The sequence below is a fragment of the Cyanistes caeruleus genome, chromosome 31, assembly GCF_971803275.1.
Source record: "Cyanistes caeruleus chromosome 31, bCyaCae1.hap1.1, whole genome shotgun sequence".
Taxonomy (NCBI): Eukaryota; Metazoa; Chordata; class Aves; order Passeriformes; family Paridae; genus Cyanistes; species Cyanistes caeruleus.
Window position 1 is genome coordinate 3318459 of NC_141731.1, and position 18044 is coordinate 3336502.

Sequence of the window (18044 nt, forward strand, 5' to 3'; positions counted from 1 at the left end):
CAGCAGAAAACTCTTCCTCCAAACTCAGCTGCTTTCCCCCCTGCAGCTGTTTGGGAAAGAGCCTCAAAGCACAGACTCTGCTGGGAGCCATTGGTGCATTTCCTCCCTCCCGGCAGCAGCAGCTCCTGAGCCCTTCACGGGCTCCTGGCCCTTCGCAAACCCTTCAGCTCCCTTTCAACTCTCAGCACTCACTAACATGTGTATTTCTTTCATATTTAAACTGCATTTAAACTTCTCCTTTTCTCTCCTCTCTATCTTTTTAATCTCCTCTTTATCTCCTTTAATCCCGTCAGCACCAGTAGGATGGGGATGGAGTCTTGGGGTGGGTGTGGGATGAACTGAGGATCCAGCAGAGAAGGGCAAGGCAGAGGGGAGAGGACTCAGCCAACCCTTCTCCTGCTCTCTCCTCCCCCAGGCTCCAGCTAAAGCAAGTCAGACTGGAAAGGATCCCACAAATGCTGTGTTCTCCTCCCTCTGAGCTTGGCTGGGGATCCTCAGCTTCAGCCTGGTGCAGTGGCTGAGATTCGCTAATTTGATTTTTTGGCTAATGCACTAAATAATGTGGTGGGTTTAGCGCTGGCTGAAATCTCCAGGGCACTTACTCATTTCTCACTGTGAGATATGGATTAGGAGAAGGGCAAAATAGGCTTAAAACTTAGAAGGAATAAAGGAACTTTATTAACAGGACTACAAGAATGAGAAACTCTAATAAAACTTTCAGAACGCCTTTCCTCTCCTTTTTTTTTTCCTGACACTGTAGAGATAGAACTTGGGATGTTAACACAGTATTAATTACACAATAGTTTTGTATTAGTTTTTGTAGGGAGAGAAGTTTTTTCCTGTTATGTCATGGAGGCTTTTTTACAAGGAATGGATTTTTTTGTGCTTTTTCATTTTTACAAATAGCAGCCGCCTGGGAAGAAATTTTTCTGTCGTGACATTTTCCTGATTTTTACAGCCCTCCTAGAGGTGTGTCAATGGATTATGAATTCATGGGGTTTTATTTTAAGGATGAGTTGTTTGAAGGCAAAGGTTCTCTTCATTTGTTTTTGTGATCATCGTTGGAAACAGAAGTTTTCTTCTCTCCCTGGGGGCAAAGGGCATTTTATTGTTTTTATTTGTTTTTCTGTTCAAACTTTTATGGGATAACAGTTACTTTAACATGTGTTTGGTTTCTTTAATGGATGCTTTTGTTTAGATTTACAGTTTTAATATATTTTTATACTTTTTTCATTAATTAAAGGAGTTATTTTGTATATCATTGTTTATTTCTATGGCTTTACTATAAGAATATTTTTGTTTCAATTACCATTTTTTCATTACTTTTCTATCTAATGTTTGACTTCTTTTTTTTTACTGACTTTGATGTTTTTTTGTTGTTTTTTTTGTGTGTTATTACTCTGTCCTCTTCTGTCCCTGGAGAGATGAAGAAGGTTTGTAGGTCTCATGTCTGTATTGAAAGGGTTAATATCTTGCCCAGGCTCATAATCTTCCTAGTGTTCCAAATAAATAGGTACTGTGAGGGATACATATCACAGGTGAGCACCCACTGCACAATCTGCTTTGGATTAAATCCCATCTCCGTCTTCATCAGCTCACAGTCACTGTGACACTATTCCTGCATGGAAGAAACAGGCTGGGATGGCCCTTTCTGCCTTTGGTCCTTTTATTGGCAAATGAAATATTCTATTTGAAAACCTTCAAACCCTGGAGTTTCTTTGTATTTTCACCTGAAAATGCTGCCAGCCGAGGTTCCCAAGTGTGTGGTACGTGTTTGTGTGCACAGAGCAAAGGTGTCAGCCTGTGTGCGTGGCCCGGGTGTCTGTCAATGTCCATTGAAGCAGACGGCTGGAAGGGGGCTCTGCCCGCCCTGCGCTGCTCCGGGGCTGGGGCTGGGCTGGCAGAGGCTGCAGAGCGCTCTGAGAGGCACAGCCTCAGCCCCGGCCGGCATCTTGTGCACGGTGGCACAGCCTCAGCCCCGGCCGGCATCTTGTGCACGGTGGCACAGCCTCAGCCTCGGCCGGCATCTTGTGCACGGTGGCACAGCCTCAGCCCCGGCCGGCATCTTGTGCACGGTGGCACAGCCTCAGCCCCGGCCGCCATCTTGTGCATGGTGGCACAGCCTCAGCCCCGGCCGCCATCTTGTGCATGGTGGCAGCTCTGAGGGCTGTGCGAGGGACGCTCTTCCCCAGCGCTGTTTCACGTCCTTTCCTTTCCCAGGATGGCATTTGGAAATGTTTCTTCGGCCCTATCAATACACAACTCACTGTCTTACTCACTTTATGCCTGGAAGGTTCTAAGAAGACAGTGAAAAGCATAGCGTGATTATGATGCACAAATAGTAGTCAAGAAAACAGTACTCCATAGTGTAGGGCCTACAGAGCAGGGATTCGTTTATTCAACACCAGGAGTGAGGGGGAAGCTCCACCACAAACTCACTTGTCCATTCTTTGCACAGGACAAGCTTTTAAACTTTTTTAACTTGATGGGCACATTCTACTTTCCTAAGCTTCATATTTTCTAATTCCATGATTGTGGAAGCCCATGCAGCAGGGCTCTGCATGTAGTTGTCAGCCTCCTGGTGGTTGTTTTTGATGAAGGCTCAGGAGCTAACTGAATTCAAAAGGCCTTTTTGTTACACTTCAACACTTATCTTTTCTGGGAATTCAACACAAACTTATGGTCAGTAAGTTCTGCAAGTTCTGTTGCTGTTTGAGGCCACATTGTGTCTTTCATTCAGCAATTCATGAAGAAAACATCAATTGCCTACTGAGACCCTTCTGCTCCCTCCCAAATCACTACTCAAGAACAAGCCTCAGGCACATGCCCATAGTCCCTCTCTGCCAGCAGCTCCGAGCTGCATTGCACAGTGCTTGCTGTGCCCCAGAGAGCACCAAGCAGGCTGGCCTGGTGTCCCTGAATATTTCTGCAAAACCCTCTGCATTTCACACCTTTGCTGTGGCTCAGTGCAGAGCTCCAGGATTGCAGGCGCTTGGTCCCAGAGCTGTGTGAGGCACTGGCTCATGCAGATGTGCCCTGACTTGCTGTCAGTGCCTCACGCTGGCCTCGGTTCCTCTGGCAGAAATGCCGTGCCTGAAGGACACTGCCCTGTGCTGGAGCCTGCGGAGCAGCCCGGCTCCCTCCCCCTGTGCCCAGAGTGCTGCACACACTGCTGACCATTGCCAGCAGTTCCAGGGCAGGCGGCAGAAGAGCAGCAATGGTCAGGCAGGGCAGCAGCCCTGGGCTGCTCTTTGCCTTTCTCTTCTCCTGTGCAGACTCCAGACAGCCCATGGCACCAGTGTGTGCTGTGCCCAGCACGGCGCCGCTTCCCCTCAGGAGCAGCCAGCTGCCAGCTTGGCTCTGAGAGCGGAGGATTTGCCTGGTGCCAGCAAGAGGCAGCCAGGGCCAGGCTGCTGCCTCTTGCAGCTCCAAGGGCCTCCTTCCAGCCTGCCTGTGCCGAGGCTCAGGCTTCTCCGGGCTCTGCCAGGGCTCTGCTGGGGCTCCAGCCTGGCCAAGGCCGGGCCCGCTCTCACCTCACAGTCGCTGACAGCTCTGCACCACAGGAGACCTTGCACAGCACCCTCACTGCTCTTTCTGCTTTCTCTCTTCAGCCAGACTCTCCTCCAGCCAAAGAGATTTCTCTTAGGGATACAAATCCAAGTGGCAGGAACCCAAATACTCTCGAGTCACATCTGCACAGCCTGCATCTGCATGGGATGTTTGCGTTGCACTGCTCCTCCTTTGGTTTTTCCTGCAAATTCCATTGCTGTTTCTACCTCAAATAGAAATGTCAGAGCTGGGCAAAACTTGTCCAGTTGGCCATATTCCAAAGGCATTGTGGTCTGGAGAGGATGAATGAAGAGGAGCCTTCCCCCCTTACAAACTGTACCAAAGAAGCCATCAATGTCACTTTCCACCTCTGATAAAAAACTGACAATTCAGAAGGAAATGTTGAGCTTTCTCACAGGGTCAGAAGGAGAGAAATGTTCCAAAGGAGTTGAGATTTTAGAAATTTTATTTAAAATCCTACTCTACAATCCTACACTACAAACCTACACTACAAACCTACACTACCATCCTACTCTATAATCCTACTCTACAACCCTACTCTATAATCCTACTCTAAGTTTTTCATGGAGAAGACAGTTTATAAATTGATTGAGGCATTCCTGCCTCCTCCTTCCACTTCTTCACGGCAACAATGAGAGGTGCCAGGCTGGACCCAGGCATGGCCGATGTTATAAATTGATGCTGCAGAAAGGAAATGAAAACAACAAGAAAGCATGATTTTCCAAGCTAAGAGCTTCAAAGGCAGGGGAATACTTTTTAAATGAAATGGGGATTGAGTCAGAGTAGGTCAGGAGCATGGGGCAAGAGTGGCACAGGTTGCCCCAAGAGCTGGTAGGTGGCCCACCCCTGGAAATATCTGAGGTGTGAGTATCCTGATCTCTTGAAAGATGTCCCTGCTCATTGCAGGACACAGACTAGATGACCTTTCCATGTCCCTGTGTGTTAGTTTGAGATGAATTGACATTTAGGGAAAGAAGTAAGAAACCCTGCACGGAAGTGATTTCTTTGAGAGAAGCTGCTGGGAGCTTCCCCTGTGTCTGAGACAGGCCAATGGCTGGCTAGTTCTGAGAACTGACAACATTTTGCACCATTTAGAAATGAGATGCGCCTCTGTGATGATGCACATTTTGAAAAGCACCAGCCCGGGCACTGGCCCTCTTTGCTTCCGGAGCCCGAAGGTAACGGAGCTCTGGTGAGGCCGGCCCTGCTCGCCCACGGCCTGTGCTCCTGGGGGAGGCCGGGCCAGAGCCCAGCGGCTCCCGGGCGGGGGATGGAGGCTGCGGGACCCCAGCCCCAGGCTGGGCCAGGCCACGGCTGCTGACATCTTGCCCACACTAAACCCTCTCCCCGGCGTGCAGCGACGGCTCCAGGCCGAGCCTCCCCTCCCAGCGGCTCCCGGGCAGAGAGAGGGGCCCAGCACAGCCTGAAATCCAACACCGTGACTGCCATCACCTGGGTGAGATTGAACCCTTTCACTGCACAGATGAGACCTTTCTTATTCTTGTGGGCCTGATAATAAAATTTGTTATTCCTTTGAAGTTTGAAGCCTGTTTTGCCCTTCTCCTAATCCAGAGCTCCCAGCAAGAAATGAGTAAGTGCCCTGGTGATTTTAGCCAGCGCTAAAACCCAGCACTCCCTGCCAGCCCAGCCCAGTCTAGGATTGCTCCCCACTGTCAGCTGAACAGCACCAAAGTTGGAAGGGAGGAGGATGGGGGCTCATCTGATGCCTTGGATTTCAGTGGAGGAGGAGCCCATCCCTGGGACACTGTTTCACCTGCAGCCCTTTTGGCATTTTACCTGCAGCAGCTCCTTGGCAGACCAGCGCTGCGCCTCGCCTTTCTGCAGGCAGCAGCTCAGGAAGTCACGCAGCAAAGGCGAGAATTGCTCGGGCTGCCGCAGCTGTGGGGTCCCTTCTGTGGCTATGTGGAATTTAGCCTGGGGAAAAAGGAAACACAAGGCTCCACCTGCTTCTTTCCCATCTGGAACTGCTCTCCCAGAGCCCATTGTTTAAGCTCCACTCTGCAGTGGCAGTTTTTGCCCTGGCAGAGAGGCAGAGATGACTTTCCTGTAGCATTTGGATGACAACTTTCCTGTATCATGAAAAAACCCAAGCCCCAAAGCCACAGCTTTGCTAACATCCAGCAGATCTTGCCTTGGCAGCTGATTTCATTGCCTGATCTAGTTAGTGGCAACTACATCAGCAAATACATGTTTCCTTCTCGGAGGATTCCCAGCAGCTTGGCAGCCTTTTTGGAAGAGGGATTTTGCTATTCTAACTAACTGTACTATTCCAAGGATTCTTATGTGAAAAGAATCTCTGCAGTGCTTGTTGGTCCCTTAAGCACAGCTGCCATAAAACAAAACTCATCCAGCTTATTGTCTTGTTCTTGAAAATGATGGTAATTGGAAGAAAAGAAAGGAAATGCAGCAGGTGTTCCTCAGGGAAGGAAACAAACCTTTGGAATCTCATTTTCAACACAGACACATTAAGATGCCTCCACAAATGTATTGGGTTGAAAATGCCTGTTTGGGCACACAGGAGCCACCTGCAGCTCTGTCTCTCAGCACTCTGAAAATTTCAGGTTCCCTTATGTGGCAAAAGGAAAATATTCATGGTGAAATCAGAAGTGTCATCCCTGTGGTAACCCTGTGCTCATTGGATTCTCAAGTCAATGCATTAACGCTGTGCCCATCCCAGAAAGTGCCAGGAAACAAACAGGAGGTTTTGGCAGGCTCTCCCCGTCACCAGGCTCCAGCTTGGTGATATGGAGAAAGTGGCTTGGGTTAGGAAAGAAGGTGGTCACTGAGTGTCTCAGCAGCACTGCACAAGAAGCAGAAGAGACTCTGGCTTTACAGCCTCATCTCTGGGTTTCAGACAAGTTTCCCTGTGAGAAGAATGGGGCTGCACTTCTTCTCTCAAAAGCACTGTTTTAGAAACTTGGTTTGCTTTGAGTTTCTTTGCTTCATTTCTGGAAAGATAACAGCAGCTCTGAGATGCTTGTTTCCTATTCTTGGGGCCATCTACACAGCCAAAAGAGCTGGAACGACTTGTAAGGCAAAGCAAAATGCTGCCTGAGAATGGAGATGGTTTGGGCGAGGTAAGGCTTGAGTTCCCCCAGTGCTGCAACCAAAGCTCCAGCAGATGCTGATGTGCTGCAGGGCCATTTGTAGAAGGGGCCTTGGTGGAAGTACTTCCAGCAGATGGCCATGGGATTTTGTGCAGTGAGCAGAGAACACGGGACAGGTGAGAAAGACAGCGGGATCAGAGAGTATTTGCTCCTTACCGATCGAGCAGTGAAACTGTCATAAGGAGTTTTTTGTTCGGCCATTTCAATTGCCACAATTCCAAAAGACCACACGTCCACTTTGGGGCCATATGGTTGACGTTTCACCACTTCAGGTGCCATCCACCAAGGAGTCCCGATCACCGAGCACCGCTGATTTTGCTCAGGGGTGAGCTGAGCAGAAAGGCCAAAATCAGCTGAGGAGAAAGCAAAATACTCTTTTAATTTTAATACTCTCAATTAGGAAACCAAGCCAGAGAATTCCCCGGTAGAAGTTTGAGAATGTGCAGTTGAATTTCCTGGACAACACTCCCTGCTCTGTTTCCTTAGGGCTTTAGCCAAGGAAATATGAATTGGCTACTTCAAACATCCCCCCATTTCTTACACTTCCTCCAGCAGTGCCTTTTGTTCCCCTGAAGGTTTAGATTGCAGCTCCCTCCCTCTGGAAGGAACACACACAGACACACACAGAGCAATAGCACTCTTGGCTGCTTGTGGTTCCTTGTCATAGCTGTGTGCACCCTGCAACTGTGCCTTCAGCCCACAGCAGGGGGGACCCCTGCACTGCCAGCAGCAGCATTTTTGGGGAGCTGGCAGTCACTGAAAGCAGCCCCACACCCCCCATTCCTGGAAGGCTGAAGCTGAGCAAGAATACACTGACCCAGCTTGACAGAGCCGTCGGTTCTGAGAAGGATGTTGTTGCTCTTGACATCTCGATGGATCACATGGTTGGAGTGAAGAAAATCCAGTCCTTGCAGGCACTGAGAGAGAAAAGAGAACCGGGGGGCAAAAAGTAGTGCTGTGAGTTCATCCCACAAGAAAGGAAACAGCTGTGGAAGGTTCCCTTTGCAGGGGAATGGGGAGGAATGGCAGAACACAGCGCCATTGAGAGCAAGAGCCTGCTGCTCCCACAGTAGCAGAGCAGCACCTTTCTCAGTGGAGAACTGCAAATGCCAATGCATGAGACAGAGCTAGAATACAAGAGCAGGGGATAAGAGTACAGGAAGTGAGTCCAGTGAGTGTAGGGGCACTGGCAGACAGTTCCCTTGAGATGCTCTTGCTTGCCCATAGCCGAGGAGCAGCACAGAAACCAAGCTTGGCCCATGAAATCACTCCCATTCTGAGCCCCTGTTTCCCAGACAATGCAGCTCAAGGCCTTGGAAGCACAGATGGGATCCCTGACCTCCCGACTGACAGCTGCAATCTCTCCTTCAGACATTTGAATCTCGTCGATGAGATCTCTCAGAGTGCCTCCGTCCATGTACTCCATCACCAACCAGAGTTCCTCATGCACAAGGTAGCTGAAAAAAGGAAACAAGGCCATGCAGGTGAACATGCACGGCTAGGTTGGTTTTTTGCTTGAGTCTTGTTTCTGGGTCCCTTGGAGACAAGGGCAGAAGAAAAGGCATAGACATTGCCTCTAGGCTGTGCAGTGTTTGCAGTCTGTGCTGTCTCAAGGAGAAAGGCAGTTTAGGAAGAGCCCAGATAAAAAACCTGTCACGCATGGCATTTCTGGAAATAAGCACCTAGTCTTCCTGGCATACACAGCAATGGAAAAGAGGGGCAACAATGCAAGGGCAATCCTCTCTTGGATGGTTCATCAGCATTTAAGAAACTTGAAAAACTCAAGCCCAAAGAACTGTGGAGGCAATGAACTTAGAAGGTGTTGAATTCTTAAGATAGGGCTGATGCAGGGTTTTGAACAATGTTCAGTCTGCATTTGCCAGGGTGGATTCATGCAGACAAAATGCAGTCTCTTCCCATCCATTGGAGATAAGTAGAGAAATAATCATTAACAACTCTATTTCCTGCCACTGACCAAAGTGGGGTTTTAAGCTCTCATGCTTGTAGTATGTAAAGAAACATTCAAGGGATAGGACCGTGACCACTCACCTGGCTAAGTAATTCACGATCCTGGGACTCCTATTACTCTCCATGATCCTGATTTCATTCATGGTTAGTATCTTCCTATTCACTCCTTGCACATTTATTTTCTTTATGGCCACCTCAAATGACATTGAAAAGGAGTAATTTGAGAAAATTGATAGCATGAGACCACAACACACATGGAGCAAGTGATTTTGGAATGGCACAGCCAAGCTGTGCCCAAGTGCCTTGTGATTAGACCTCATCACTGGAGTAATTAGGGAGTGACATTGCAACAGCCCATTTCTCTGCTCCCTTGGGGGCCAGTTACAGGACATGTGGCCACTGGCGATTTGCCTTGTCCACAAAGCCTGTTCCAAGTGCAATTTGCAGGCTGGCTCCAGTCTGTGCTTCTTGTGCCTTTTCAGCACAGCTCTACTCAAAGCTCCAGCCACAGCTGTCAGCAGTGGGGAAAGGCCTGGAGAGCAGCAGAGGCTGCAGGGGCTGTTGACATTTACCTCTCCTCCTGTTGCCATGTCAAGTGCTCTGGAAACCTCTCCAAAACCCCTAGAAACAAAACAGCAGCAAAGAAAGGAGAAGCCATTTAGATCTTGCACTGAAAGCCAGTCCAGACAGGAGAGCTCTGCTGTAAATGCCTAAAAGCTGCAGGTTGCAGGAGGGGTCTGCCAGAAGGCAGATGATGCATTTTCCCCTCAAGTGCCTGGGCACTGGGCCTGTTCCTGAAGCCTTGGGCTTTACTGCCTCAGCTCCAAAAGGCAGCTTATTCCTTCATCTCGGCTATCAGCTTCTAAACTGTGCAATTCTAATCCTGAGCACGGAGTATTTCCTTTAGCAAACTCTTGGAGAGAAATGTTCCTGAGAACTGTTATCTGACAGCTCTCATTGGGGGTAGGTTGTGCTTTCAGGCAAGCAAGATTCTTCTCCTTTCATTAGTGTGGCCAGATGATTTGGAGACATCCAAAAATGTGAAGGAAATGAATCCTGAGCTGTCCCACACTTGAGAGACAAGCAGATTTACCAGGTTCTGTTCCTTGCTGCAGGCAAGACCTTGGCAGCATGGAGATGTCTTTGACAATGCCTTCTGAGCACACTTGACAAATTCTGGCCAGTACTGAGAGATGGGGCAGACTAAGCCCGCTGTCTAAACATGTGGACAACTTGTCTGACTTCCCACTTGATGGATATTCCACCAGTGAAACACCTGGCCCATGGCTGTGTAGAAGTGACTGTGGTTGGACTCACCCGCTGCCAAGACTTTCCAGTTCAATGTATTTTGTGATGGGATTTTCCTTGTTCACCATCCTCCCTGAGGGAAACAAAATGCAAGATGCTGACTTTCAGGCAGAGATCTGAACTTGCAGGAGATGCCAAAGGCAGCCCCGCTGTCTGGGGCTCTGAACCCTCTGTGGTCAGCTGGGCAGCAAGCACAGCAGCAACAAGACAGGCAGTTGTGCAGTACAAATGGGCAGCAGAGAGACTGATTTTGTCCAGTCCTTGGAAGGAAATGAAGCACAGAGGGCACAGCAGGGCACAGCACAAGGCTGGCAAAGGCCAAGCATGAGCACTGACAAGCAATGGCAAGAAGACACAGCCAGCCTGAGCCCCTGACAAGCTGTGGCCCCCGTTCAGGACACACCAGCATTGCCTTGGAGATCAGACACAGCCAGGTGCAGATCAAGGCCCTTTTGTGTCCCAGCAGGTGAAGGTAGACACCAAATCAGCTGGGATCTTTTCTCAGCCCCACCAGGTCTTTTCTGAGAGCACAGCACTGGCAGCTGTTATGGGCAAGAAGCAGATTAAATGGGTTGTGCTGCAGAATCACAGAGGGCTTGATGTGTTTTCCCAGAGACTGATCTGAGCAGGGCTTGGGCCAATAGGTAGGATTCTAAGAGTCATGGGAATGGCTGGGAATCAGGGATGAAAACGTGCCATGGATCTGAGGAATACACAGCACAGGGGCTGCAGGCTCGCTCCTGAGAAATGCCTGCAGTGCTGTTTTATCTGATCACACCACGTGGATGTGTCTCTTGGACACATCTTTAGAAAAATAAAACTAGGATATTAATTACAGATTGTTATACAAGTATCTGTTTCTTCATTGTGGGCCCAATGAAAACATCTCTTGCTCTCTGTTTCTGCTGTCACCTGATGTTCTTTCAAAGGAGTCCTCACTGACAAAAATACAGCATTCTCATAAAAACCTTGTAGATGTAGTAGAGGCAATAAGAACAGTCCTAAAAATGACACCAGTAAGACACATGGGGCAGAACAGCTCTTTCAGGATGGAGAAAAAAAAACCTACCAAAAAACCACCAAAACCAAAACAAAAATCTATAAAAAACACCACACAGAAAACAGAACCACAACAAAAAGACAAATCCCAAATCAGTTTCTGTGAAGTCTTTTGGTGCTGACAACAGGTGGGAAGTCGGGAGTCTAAGGAGAATTTAGGAATTAAATACTCTGTTCAGTTTGGCCACTACCACACAGAACTTGCATAGATCATTTGCTAGGCCACAGCCTCCTGCTGATCCAAGAACAATTCCTGCTTCTGCCTTTAGTGGCAAGGGAATGCCAGGCAAAGCCGAGCCAGTCCAAGCTGCCCTCAGAGGCAGCAGGAACAGCCAGAGCGCTCTCTCGCTGCCTCAGAGCACAGCAGTTCCTGTGGGGAGTCCTAAATGTCTCTGGGACACCAAAGTGAGGAGGATCATTTGCTACAGCTCTGCTGGCACGTGCACACAATACACTGTCCCTCAGACAAGAAATACACCAGACGTACTCAGTTGCTCCACGAAGTCTCCCAGGCTCTCCTGGAGCTGAGCAGCAGATGTGTCACTGCTGGAAATGGACAAACTGCCCCGGCTCCACTGCTCAGCTTGGGCAACAAAGGCTCCTTTAGATGCTGCTGCTGCTGCTGCTGCAGCAGATTGAATGGAAGAGCCTGTGTAGATCTGCGAGAAGAAAGGAGTTTGTGTCAGGAAGCTGGCTGGCAGAGATTACCCCGAGTTCCCTTTTCAAATGCAAGCCCTTAGGAAGTTGCTGTTAGCCACATGCAAAGCTCATCAACTGGATTTTTTGGATGCCCACTTCTGGAACCAAATGGTCAAAACCCAAGGTTGGTTTTAATCAAGTTGATGGCCAGTTTCATATTCCATTTTCCTGGATTTTCTGAAGGATGACTGCAACAACGACCATTCCACTTCCTCCCACGGATCCCTTTCCCCCTCCAAGGGCTGCAGACACATTTGCAGCTCCTTGTTCTAATGTTGGAGCTCCTCCCCCTCAGTCCTCTTTTCCTGCACCATCTTCAGAAGGTGCTCAGCCTGCAGCACTTGTGCTTGGGACAGTACCTGTGCCTCCCGCCGACCTTGGGGCTCTTCATCAGCCGGCATTTGCTGGAAGCCTTCGCAGGCTGCCAGGTGAGATATCAACACGTCCACCTCAAGTCAAAGAGAACAAAGCAGTCAGAGACCACAGCTTGTCCCTGTGTGCCAAGGCTCATTGACTGTGAGCAAAGGGAAAGAGCAGCACAGCAGCAGATTCACCAAGGCATACAGACAGCTTGCAGCTTGTATTCCAAATCTGTCTGGGGGACTGTGTTCACTTGCAAAAAGCCCTGAAGAAACAAGGAGAGCAGGAGCAGGCCAGCAGGAATCCCTTGAGATGAGTGCTGGCAAAAGGGGCAAATGACTGGTGCCACTGTCCAGGGCAGCAGCTGAGATTGAGCACAGCAGGAAATGTCCTTCCAAGCAGCTGGGATAGACACTACAGCAGGATGGCACTGAGAGGCATCAGCCCAGCCCCCTGCTGCTCTGCAGAGGAAAGGCAAGAAGGGCAGAAAGCACCAGACTGCAGTGACTGCTGTGCCTGTCGCTCTTTCACTCACTCGATTTTCTAGAGCCTCTTGCTGCTGAGCGAGGAGATCTAATTTCTCTTGGATGATTCTCCTTTCTTCCTCCAGCCTGTTCTCTCTTGCCCTGATCCTAGCCTCAGCTTCCTGCAGCTCTGCCAGAAGCTCCTCCTCGGAGGCCTGTGAAGAGCGACAGAGAGGAATTTCCATGAGTGGAGTGTCTGCCTCACTTTCACTCACCTGGTTTCGTTGATTTCCTCTCTGCCAGTGGAGATTCATCTCCTCCTCGATGTTTCTCCTTTCTTCCTCAGGCCTCCTCTTCACTGCCATGATGGCCATCGGAGCTTCGGGCAGCTCTGCCTGGGGCTCTGCCTCGATGTTCTGTACACACAAATGGAGAGCAAGTGCCTGGGAGCTGCCCTTTTCAGGCCTGCCCTGCCACTCCTGCCCTTCTGACATCCACACTCTTGTTAGAAATCCTGCTCATTCAGGAGACAAGGATGTGTGCAATTGGATCCTCTGCTGCAGCTCAGAGAGCCTCTATGGCCACCTCAGGATATGGAAGAGGACCAAGGTATTTCTCCTCCCTCTTTTGTCAGCTGAGAATTCTGAGTGGCAGTGACAGAGATCCTCAAAAGGCCCCACCAACAAATTAATTGACACACCCCTAGGGATGCCAATGAAGGAAGCCATGTGTCATGTAATGCATGTATGACCAAAGTCACCAAAAACCACCTAAACCATGGAATTGTCTCACCTCACTAGGACAGGCAGAAATTTATAGGTTAAACAGGGAGTGTCAGGACAGAAGAGGCAGGAGGAGGAAAACAGCTCTGAGGAGAAAAAACAACCATCTCTAAAGGGGTTCTTAGCAACAAAAGACAGCACTCAAGGACTTGCAGCTTTGCCCCCACACTAGGCTCCAATGCAGTTTCCAAAGCTGCAGACTTCACCACAAAACGTATCAAGAGAAACTTGCCACTTGTGGATTTTGCCTCAGAAGAAGGGTTCAGAACTACACAGTTTGTTTCTTTGGCCACACAGGACAAGAATGGCCGGCCGCAGCTTCATGGACAACACAATCATCTCCTTGCAGCTTATCAAAAGCCAAAAGACAGGTGGCCTAAAAGACTCTGCAGAAGTGAAGAATTACTCCAGAAAACTGCAGAACACTTCTCCAGGTCATGCAGAGGTTTCCAAAAAGGGACAGCAAACAAAGCAAGCCCTGTGAGCCCCAGAAATGCCGTGTGAGCCCTTGGCCATGGCTTGGCAGAAGCCAAGAGACAGAGCTTCCCTGAGCCAAGCAGCCAGCTGCTCACCCGCAGGCAGCAGCGCTTTGGGGCCTCAGCACGACGGCTCAAAGCCCAATTTCCAGCTGCCACGGGATGGGGGAATGGCTGGGTGCTGGCAGGACTCCAGCACTCAGCATCCTCAGCCAGCAACAGCAAGTGCTGGCTGCTCAGAAACTTGCAGCTCTGCCTTGCACTAAAGACAGCAGCACCCAGCACTGGCACTTACTGTCTGGGCATGGTCAGGCTGGGCTGTGACCACAGCTGGAGGCTCGTGCTCCTTTTGCTTATTTTGCTCCTCTTTGGCCTCTTCTCCAGGAGCAGAGGGAGCCACAGCAGAGTCTGCTCTTGCTTCTGGGCTCTGTGGACAGATGGTGGAGTTAGGGACAGGCAGCTCCTATCATTTAGAACCTTATTTCTATTCAGCTCTATTTCTACAACCAGCTCTACCAAGCACAAATCATCAGCTTTGATAGCAATGGGATTCTAAGTCTCTCCAAGTAAATTAAAATGGGTTAATTCAGCCAGGCTGCAAATAGCTCTGAATTAGAGAGTTCACCCTGGCTACTATCAGCAAGCAACGTTCTCTCTGCAAATCTGAGCTTTGAGTTCTTTTAAAGCTCTGCAATGGAAAATTAGGAAATAGCCAACAATGCCTTTGCTATTGCTGTTGTAAACATGGAAATGGATCTTCTTTCAGCCCACCCAGCTGGCCCTCTGCACTCTACTGCCACAGGCCAAGCTCACAGTTCCCTGCACAATTCTGAAACACCAGGAGCATCAAATGTTCCTTTCTGACTCACCTCAGGATCGGCACCTCTGAACACACGGCTCAGATGACCTGCAGTGGGCAAGGAAAAAGAACCAAATTCTTTGAGAAAAGAGGAGAGAACCGTGGCCTATTTAGAACAGCATCTGAGAAGATCTCCTAGTCTGCATTTTCAAAGGTGTCCTGCTTGACTGGTGTGGTTTAAAGCAGCAACTAAAAAATCACTAGAAAAGTTACTTATTTCTTGCTGTGAGATATGGATTAGAACAAGAGCAAAACAGGCTTAAAACTTAAATGGAATAAAGAAAGTTTATTGACAAAAACTACAAGAATAAGAAACCAGAATAAAACTTCCAGAACAACCCTTTTCTCCCCCACTACCCAACCATTCCCTTGTTTACATGACAACATGGAGACAAAAAACTTTGGATCTTTGGTGTTTACAACAGTCCCAATTCCTGCTAGAGTCTTTTCATCAGTCTTTGCAGAGAAACAGAAGTCTTCTTCTGCTATCTATGGAGTTTTTCACATGAAAACTATCTTTCTTCATAGCTTTCTATTTCTCTGATGCCAGCTGCCCAGAAATCTGCCATCAGTTGTCTCCTCCCATTTCCCATCACTCTGAGGTGTGTTATGGGTCATGAGTCCAGGGATGTCATTTTTATGAATGAGTTATTCAAAGGCAAAAGTTCTCTATCTGTTTTTCTGAGCCCCCCTGGAAACAGAAGTTTTCTTTTTTGCTTCTTAAAAGACACAAATCTTCAACTATTACTTCTCCCCCTCTGTTCCAGCATCTCACAGTGTCACAACTACTTCATCATTTGCTCAAAATCCACACTTGGAAACTCTCCATTCCTCCCAATATACTCTGTCATGAATTAAAGGAGATTTTTTCAGAACACTACTGTCCATGCCCATAGCTTTAACAGAAAAATATTTCAGCTTATTAAAGCATCTCCTTCTTTCTCTTCCCCCTCTCAATTTAATTTGTTTCTTCACTCTCTTTGATGGGTTGATGGTTGATCACTCCCTCTCCCTCTCTCTGGAAAAAAAGGATTAATCTGCAAGTCTCATGCAGGTAGTAAAAGAGTTAAAATCTTGCTAAAGCTGCAGATGTTGATGGTGTCAGGTTTCAGTTCAGTGGCAGAAACTGCAAACCAAGTCAGGCTGGCCGGCTCCGTTTCTCCCCCCACCCCGCCCTCTGCAGCCTTGTCCGGCCTGGAGCGGGGGAGGAGGCCGAGACAGAGCCCTGTGACCTCCTCAGAAGCCAGAAACCAAAGAGAGCAAGAAATTCCCGGCCTCACATCTTCAGGTGGTGTTCACAGGTTGATCTCACTTCTCAATAGTTAAAACCGCTGCCAATTCTCACCCATGGCCAGGAATTAGTCAGGAGAAAAAACTCCCATCAGCCTCCAGCAGTTTCAACTTCCCCAGCTCTCAGAGCTATCTTAAAAGTAAAGCCACCCCAAGAGATTGAGCCAGCAAAGTGAGGAAATGACAGACTCTGCTGCCACAGGCTCTCCCGTGGAGGGAACAGAAGCCCTGCAAATGCTGCCCGCAGCCCCCTGGCTACAGACACCCCGTGTTTTGCTGAAGGTGTTGACAGGAGCTTTACCAAACCAGGGGCATCCTCATGGTCTTTGTGTTTCAATAGCAACCCGGTCACTAAGAAAGAGCAGGGAGACCTACAAAAGCCAGCTCAGGTTCCAGCCAGGGAAAACCTCTACTTACGTGCCAGGTTGGTCAGATAATAGCCGGAATATCCAATGACATAAATGGTGCAAACGGCAACAGCGAGCTGCTCCATCATTGTAGCACTGCTGTGCCAGTTTGCACACTCTGCTCCACCACAAAAACAAACAAGGCTCCTGTCAGTGTGCAGCTGCCCACTGACAAACGCCTCAAGCAGGAGGATGCTCCTGCACTGAGCAAGCCCAAGAGCTGCTCTGAGCCTGAGGCCTTCCGTGCACCAAGGCAACCTTGGGATGTCACCACGACAAGGTGGCATCCATGCCCTGACATCACAAAGCCAATGCTCTGCGCTGCTCTGGGAATTGATGCAGAGCAACCCAACCTTCCCTACAGCAAACACAAAATTGCCTGGCAGGTTCTCCTCTGTCACAAAGGGTCACAAATCCTTTGCTGGGCTGTGGGAAATGACAGAAACTTCCACAGATACTGAAGGGTTTAATTTACAGCCTTGGAAGGAGCTTGGGTTCATGCAATGCTAAAGGTTCACAGACGTTGAGTCGAGAAATCATAAGCTTATGTTCCTATAGCTGCAAGTAAGAATATGCCATAAGTAAATAAGAAACTGCATTGAGTGAGATGGTGGAGAGATTTCAACTGTAATTGTGTGATTTTATAGAGTAAGCTATGAATCTAAATATTATCCTAAGAAGCACATGTGTGTAGGTGAGCTAGCAGTGTATTGGGTGAAAAGCAGACACAGTGCAGCAGAACTTGGCAAAGGTGAAAGGTGATTAAGTAATAATAAACTCCATGTCAGCTGTCCATTGGGCCAAAATGTGATATATTGCTGTGTAACAAAGAAACTCGTGACTACCTTTGAGCTATGGCCCACTTGTTACCCCTCCAAAATCTCATGCCTTCAGACTGAGACCTTTTCTGATGCATTCCAGCAATAAATCGACTTAACAGCACCAGTGGTCCCACCGCTCATTATTTACAGCCTGACAATGGGCCAAACCCTGTTGTTCAAGAGATCCAAGAGTAACTCCAAGACTGCTCTGTGGAGAGAGAAAACAAAGAGAACTTGTCCTAAGAGAACAAAGGTTGCTCCTCAGTCAAGGCAGGATGGATGGAACAGAGTTTCTAAAATGTAACAAGTAGCAGAAGCAGAGTAGTTTGCAGAAGAAATTGTTATACAAGCACTTGTCCTAGGGAAATAAAACTGATGTTGCTAATATGGAATTGATCATGACTATTATTCCTTAGCAGCCATCTGAACATTTATACTATTGGCTATCCAGGCTCACACTATTCTAACCCAATAGGAAAAACAGCACAAAAGTGATGTACACTTGTAATAAATGTTTCCAGATATACCACCCCTGGGGACCGTGCATCGTTCATGCGCTGCAGTGCCCCAAGCACCCACATCCTGCCCCACAACTGAGCTCTGAGGTGGGACTAAACCAAAGGAAATTGGGATTTTGGCCACTGATGCTTCTGACTAAACCCAGGAATGCCTGTTCCTGTGCCAAAGGAACTGCACAGCCATCAGCCTGCTGCAGCACTGCTGGGGCATCTCAAAGAAGCATGTGGGCCTGTGCCTCACCCCTGGAGCCCCCTGGGCACATTTGTGAGCCACAGAGATGAGGCTGCAATGGTCATAAGGAAAGAGAAGAAGAAAGTCACAGAAGAATGGGGGA

The 18044-nt window shown here is 48.6% G+C and overlaps 4 protein-coding genes across 4 annotated transcripts in view; 2 read left to right on the forward strand and 2 right to left on the reverse strand.

Annotated features, from left to right (window-relative positions):
- The window catches only part of LOC147648733 (uncharacterized), a 394698-nt gene that overhangs the window by 113900 nt on the left and 262754 nt on the right, over nucleotides 1–18044 (forward strand). The window lies entirely within an intron of this gene.
- The window catches only part of LOC147648734 (uncharacterized), a 288691-nt gene that overhangs the window by 92426 nt on the left and 178221 nt on the right, over nucleotides 1–18044 (forward strand). The window lies entirely within an intron of this gene.
- Nucleotides 3998–16771, reverse strand: LOC147648736 (uncharacterized). Its single transcript, XM_086866541.1, has 14 exons — nucleotides 16381–16771; nucleotides 14684–14721; nucleotides 14110–14241; nucleotides 12628–12972; nucleotides 12092–12181; nucleotides 11521–11692; nucleotides 9984–10047; nucleotides 9239–9287; nucleotides 8748–8860; nucleotides 8038–8155; nucleotides 7516–7615; nucleotides 6855–7051; nucleotides 5368–5505; nucleotides 3998–4251 (listed from the first exon to the last, which is right to left on the reverse strand). The coding sequence occupies exons 1-14, from the start codon at nucleotides 16655–16657 to the stop codon at nucleotides 4132–4134; spliced, it is 1953 nt and encodes a 650-aa protein (XP_086722667.1). The 5' UTR covers nucleotides 16658–16771; the 3' UTR covers nucleotides 3998–4131.
- Nucleotides 3998–18044, reverse strand: part of LOC147648735 (serine/threonine-protein kinase PAK 3-like) — a 249724-nt gene continuing 235677 nt past the window's right edge. Inside the window, exon 15 of the mRNA XM_086866530.1 lies at nucleotides 3998–4122. The gene's annotated coding sequence lies outside the window, so the exon portion shown is untranslated. The remainder of the gene's footprint in view (nucleotides 4123–18044) is intronic.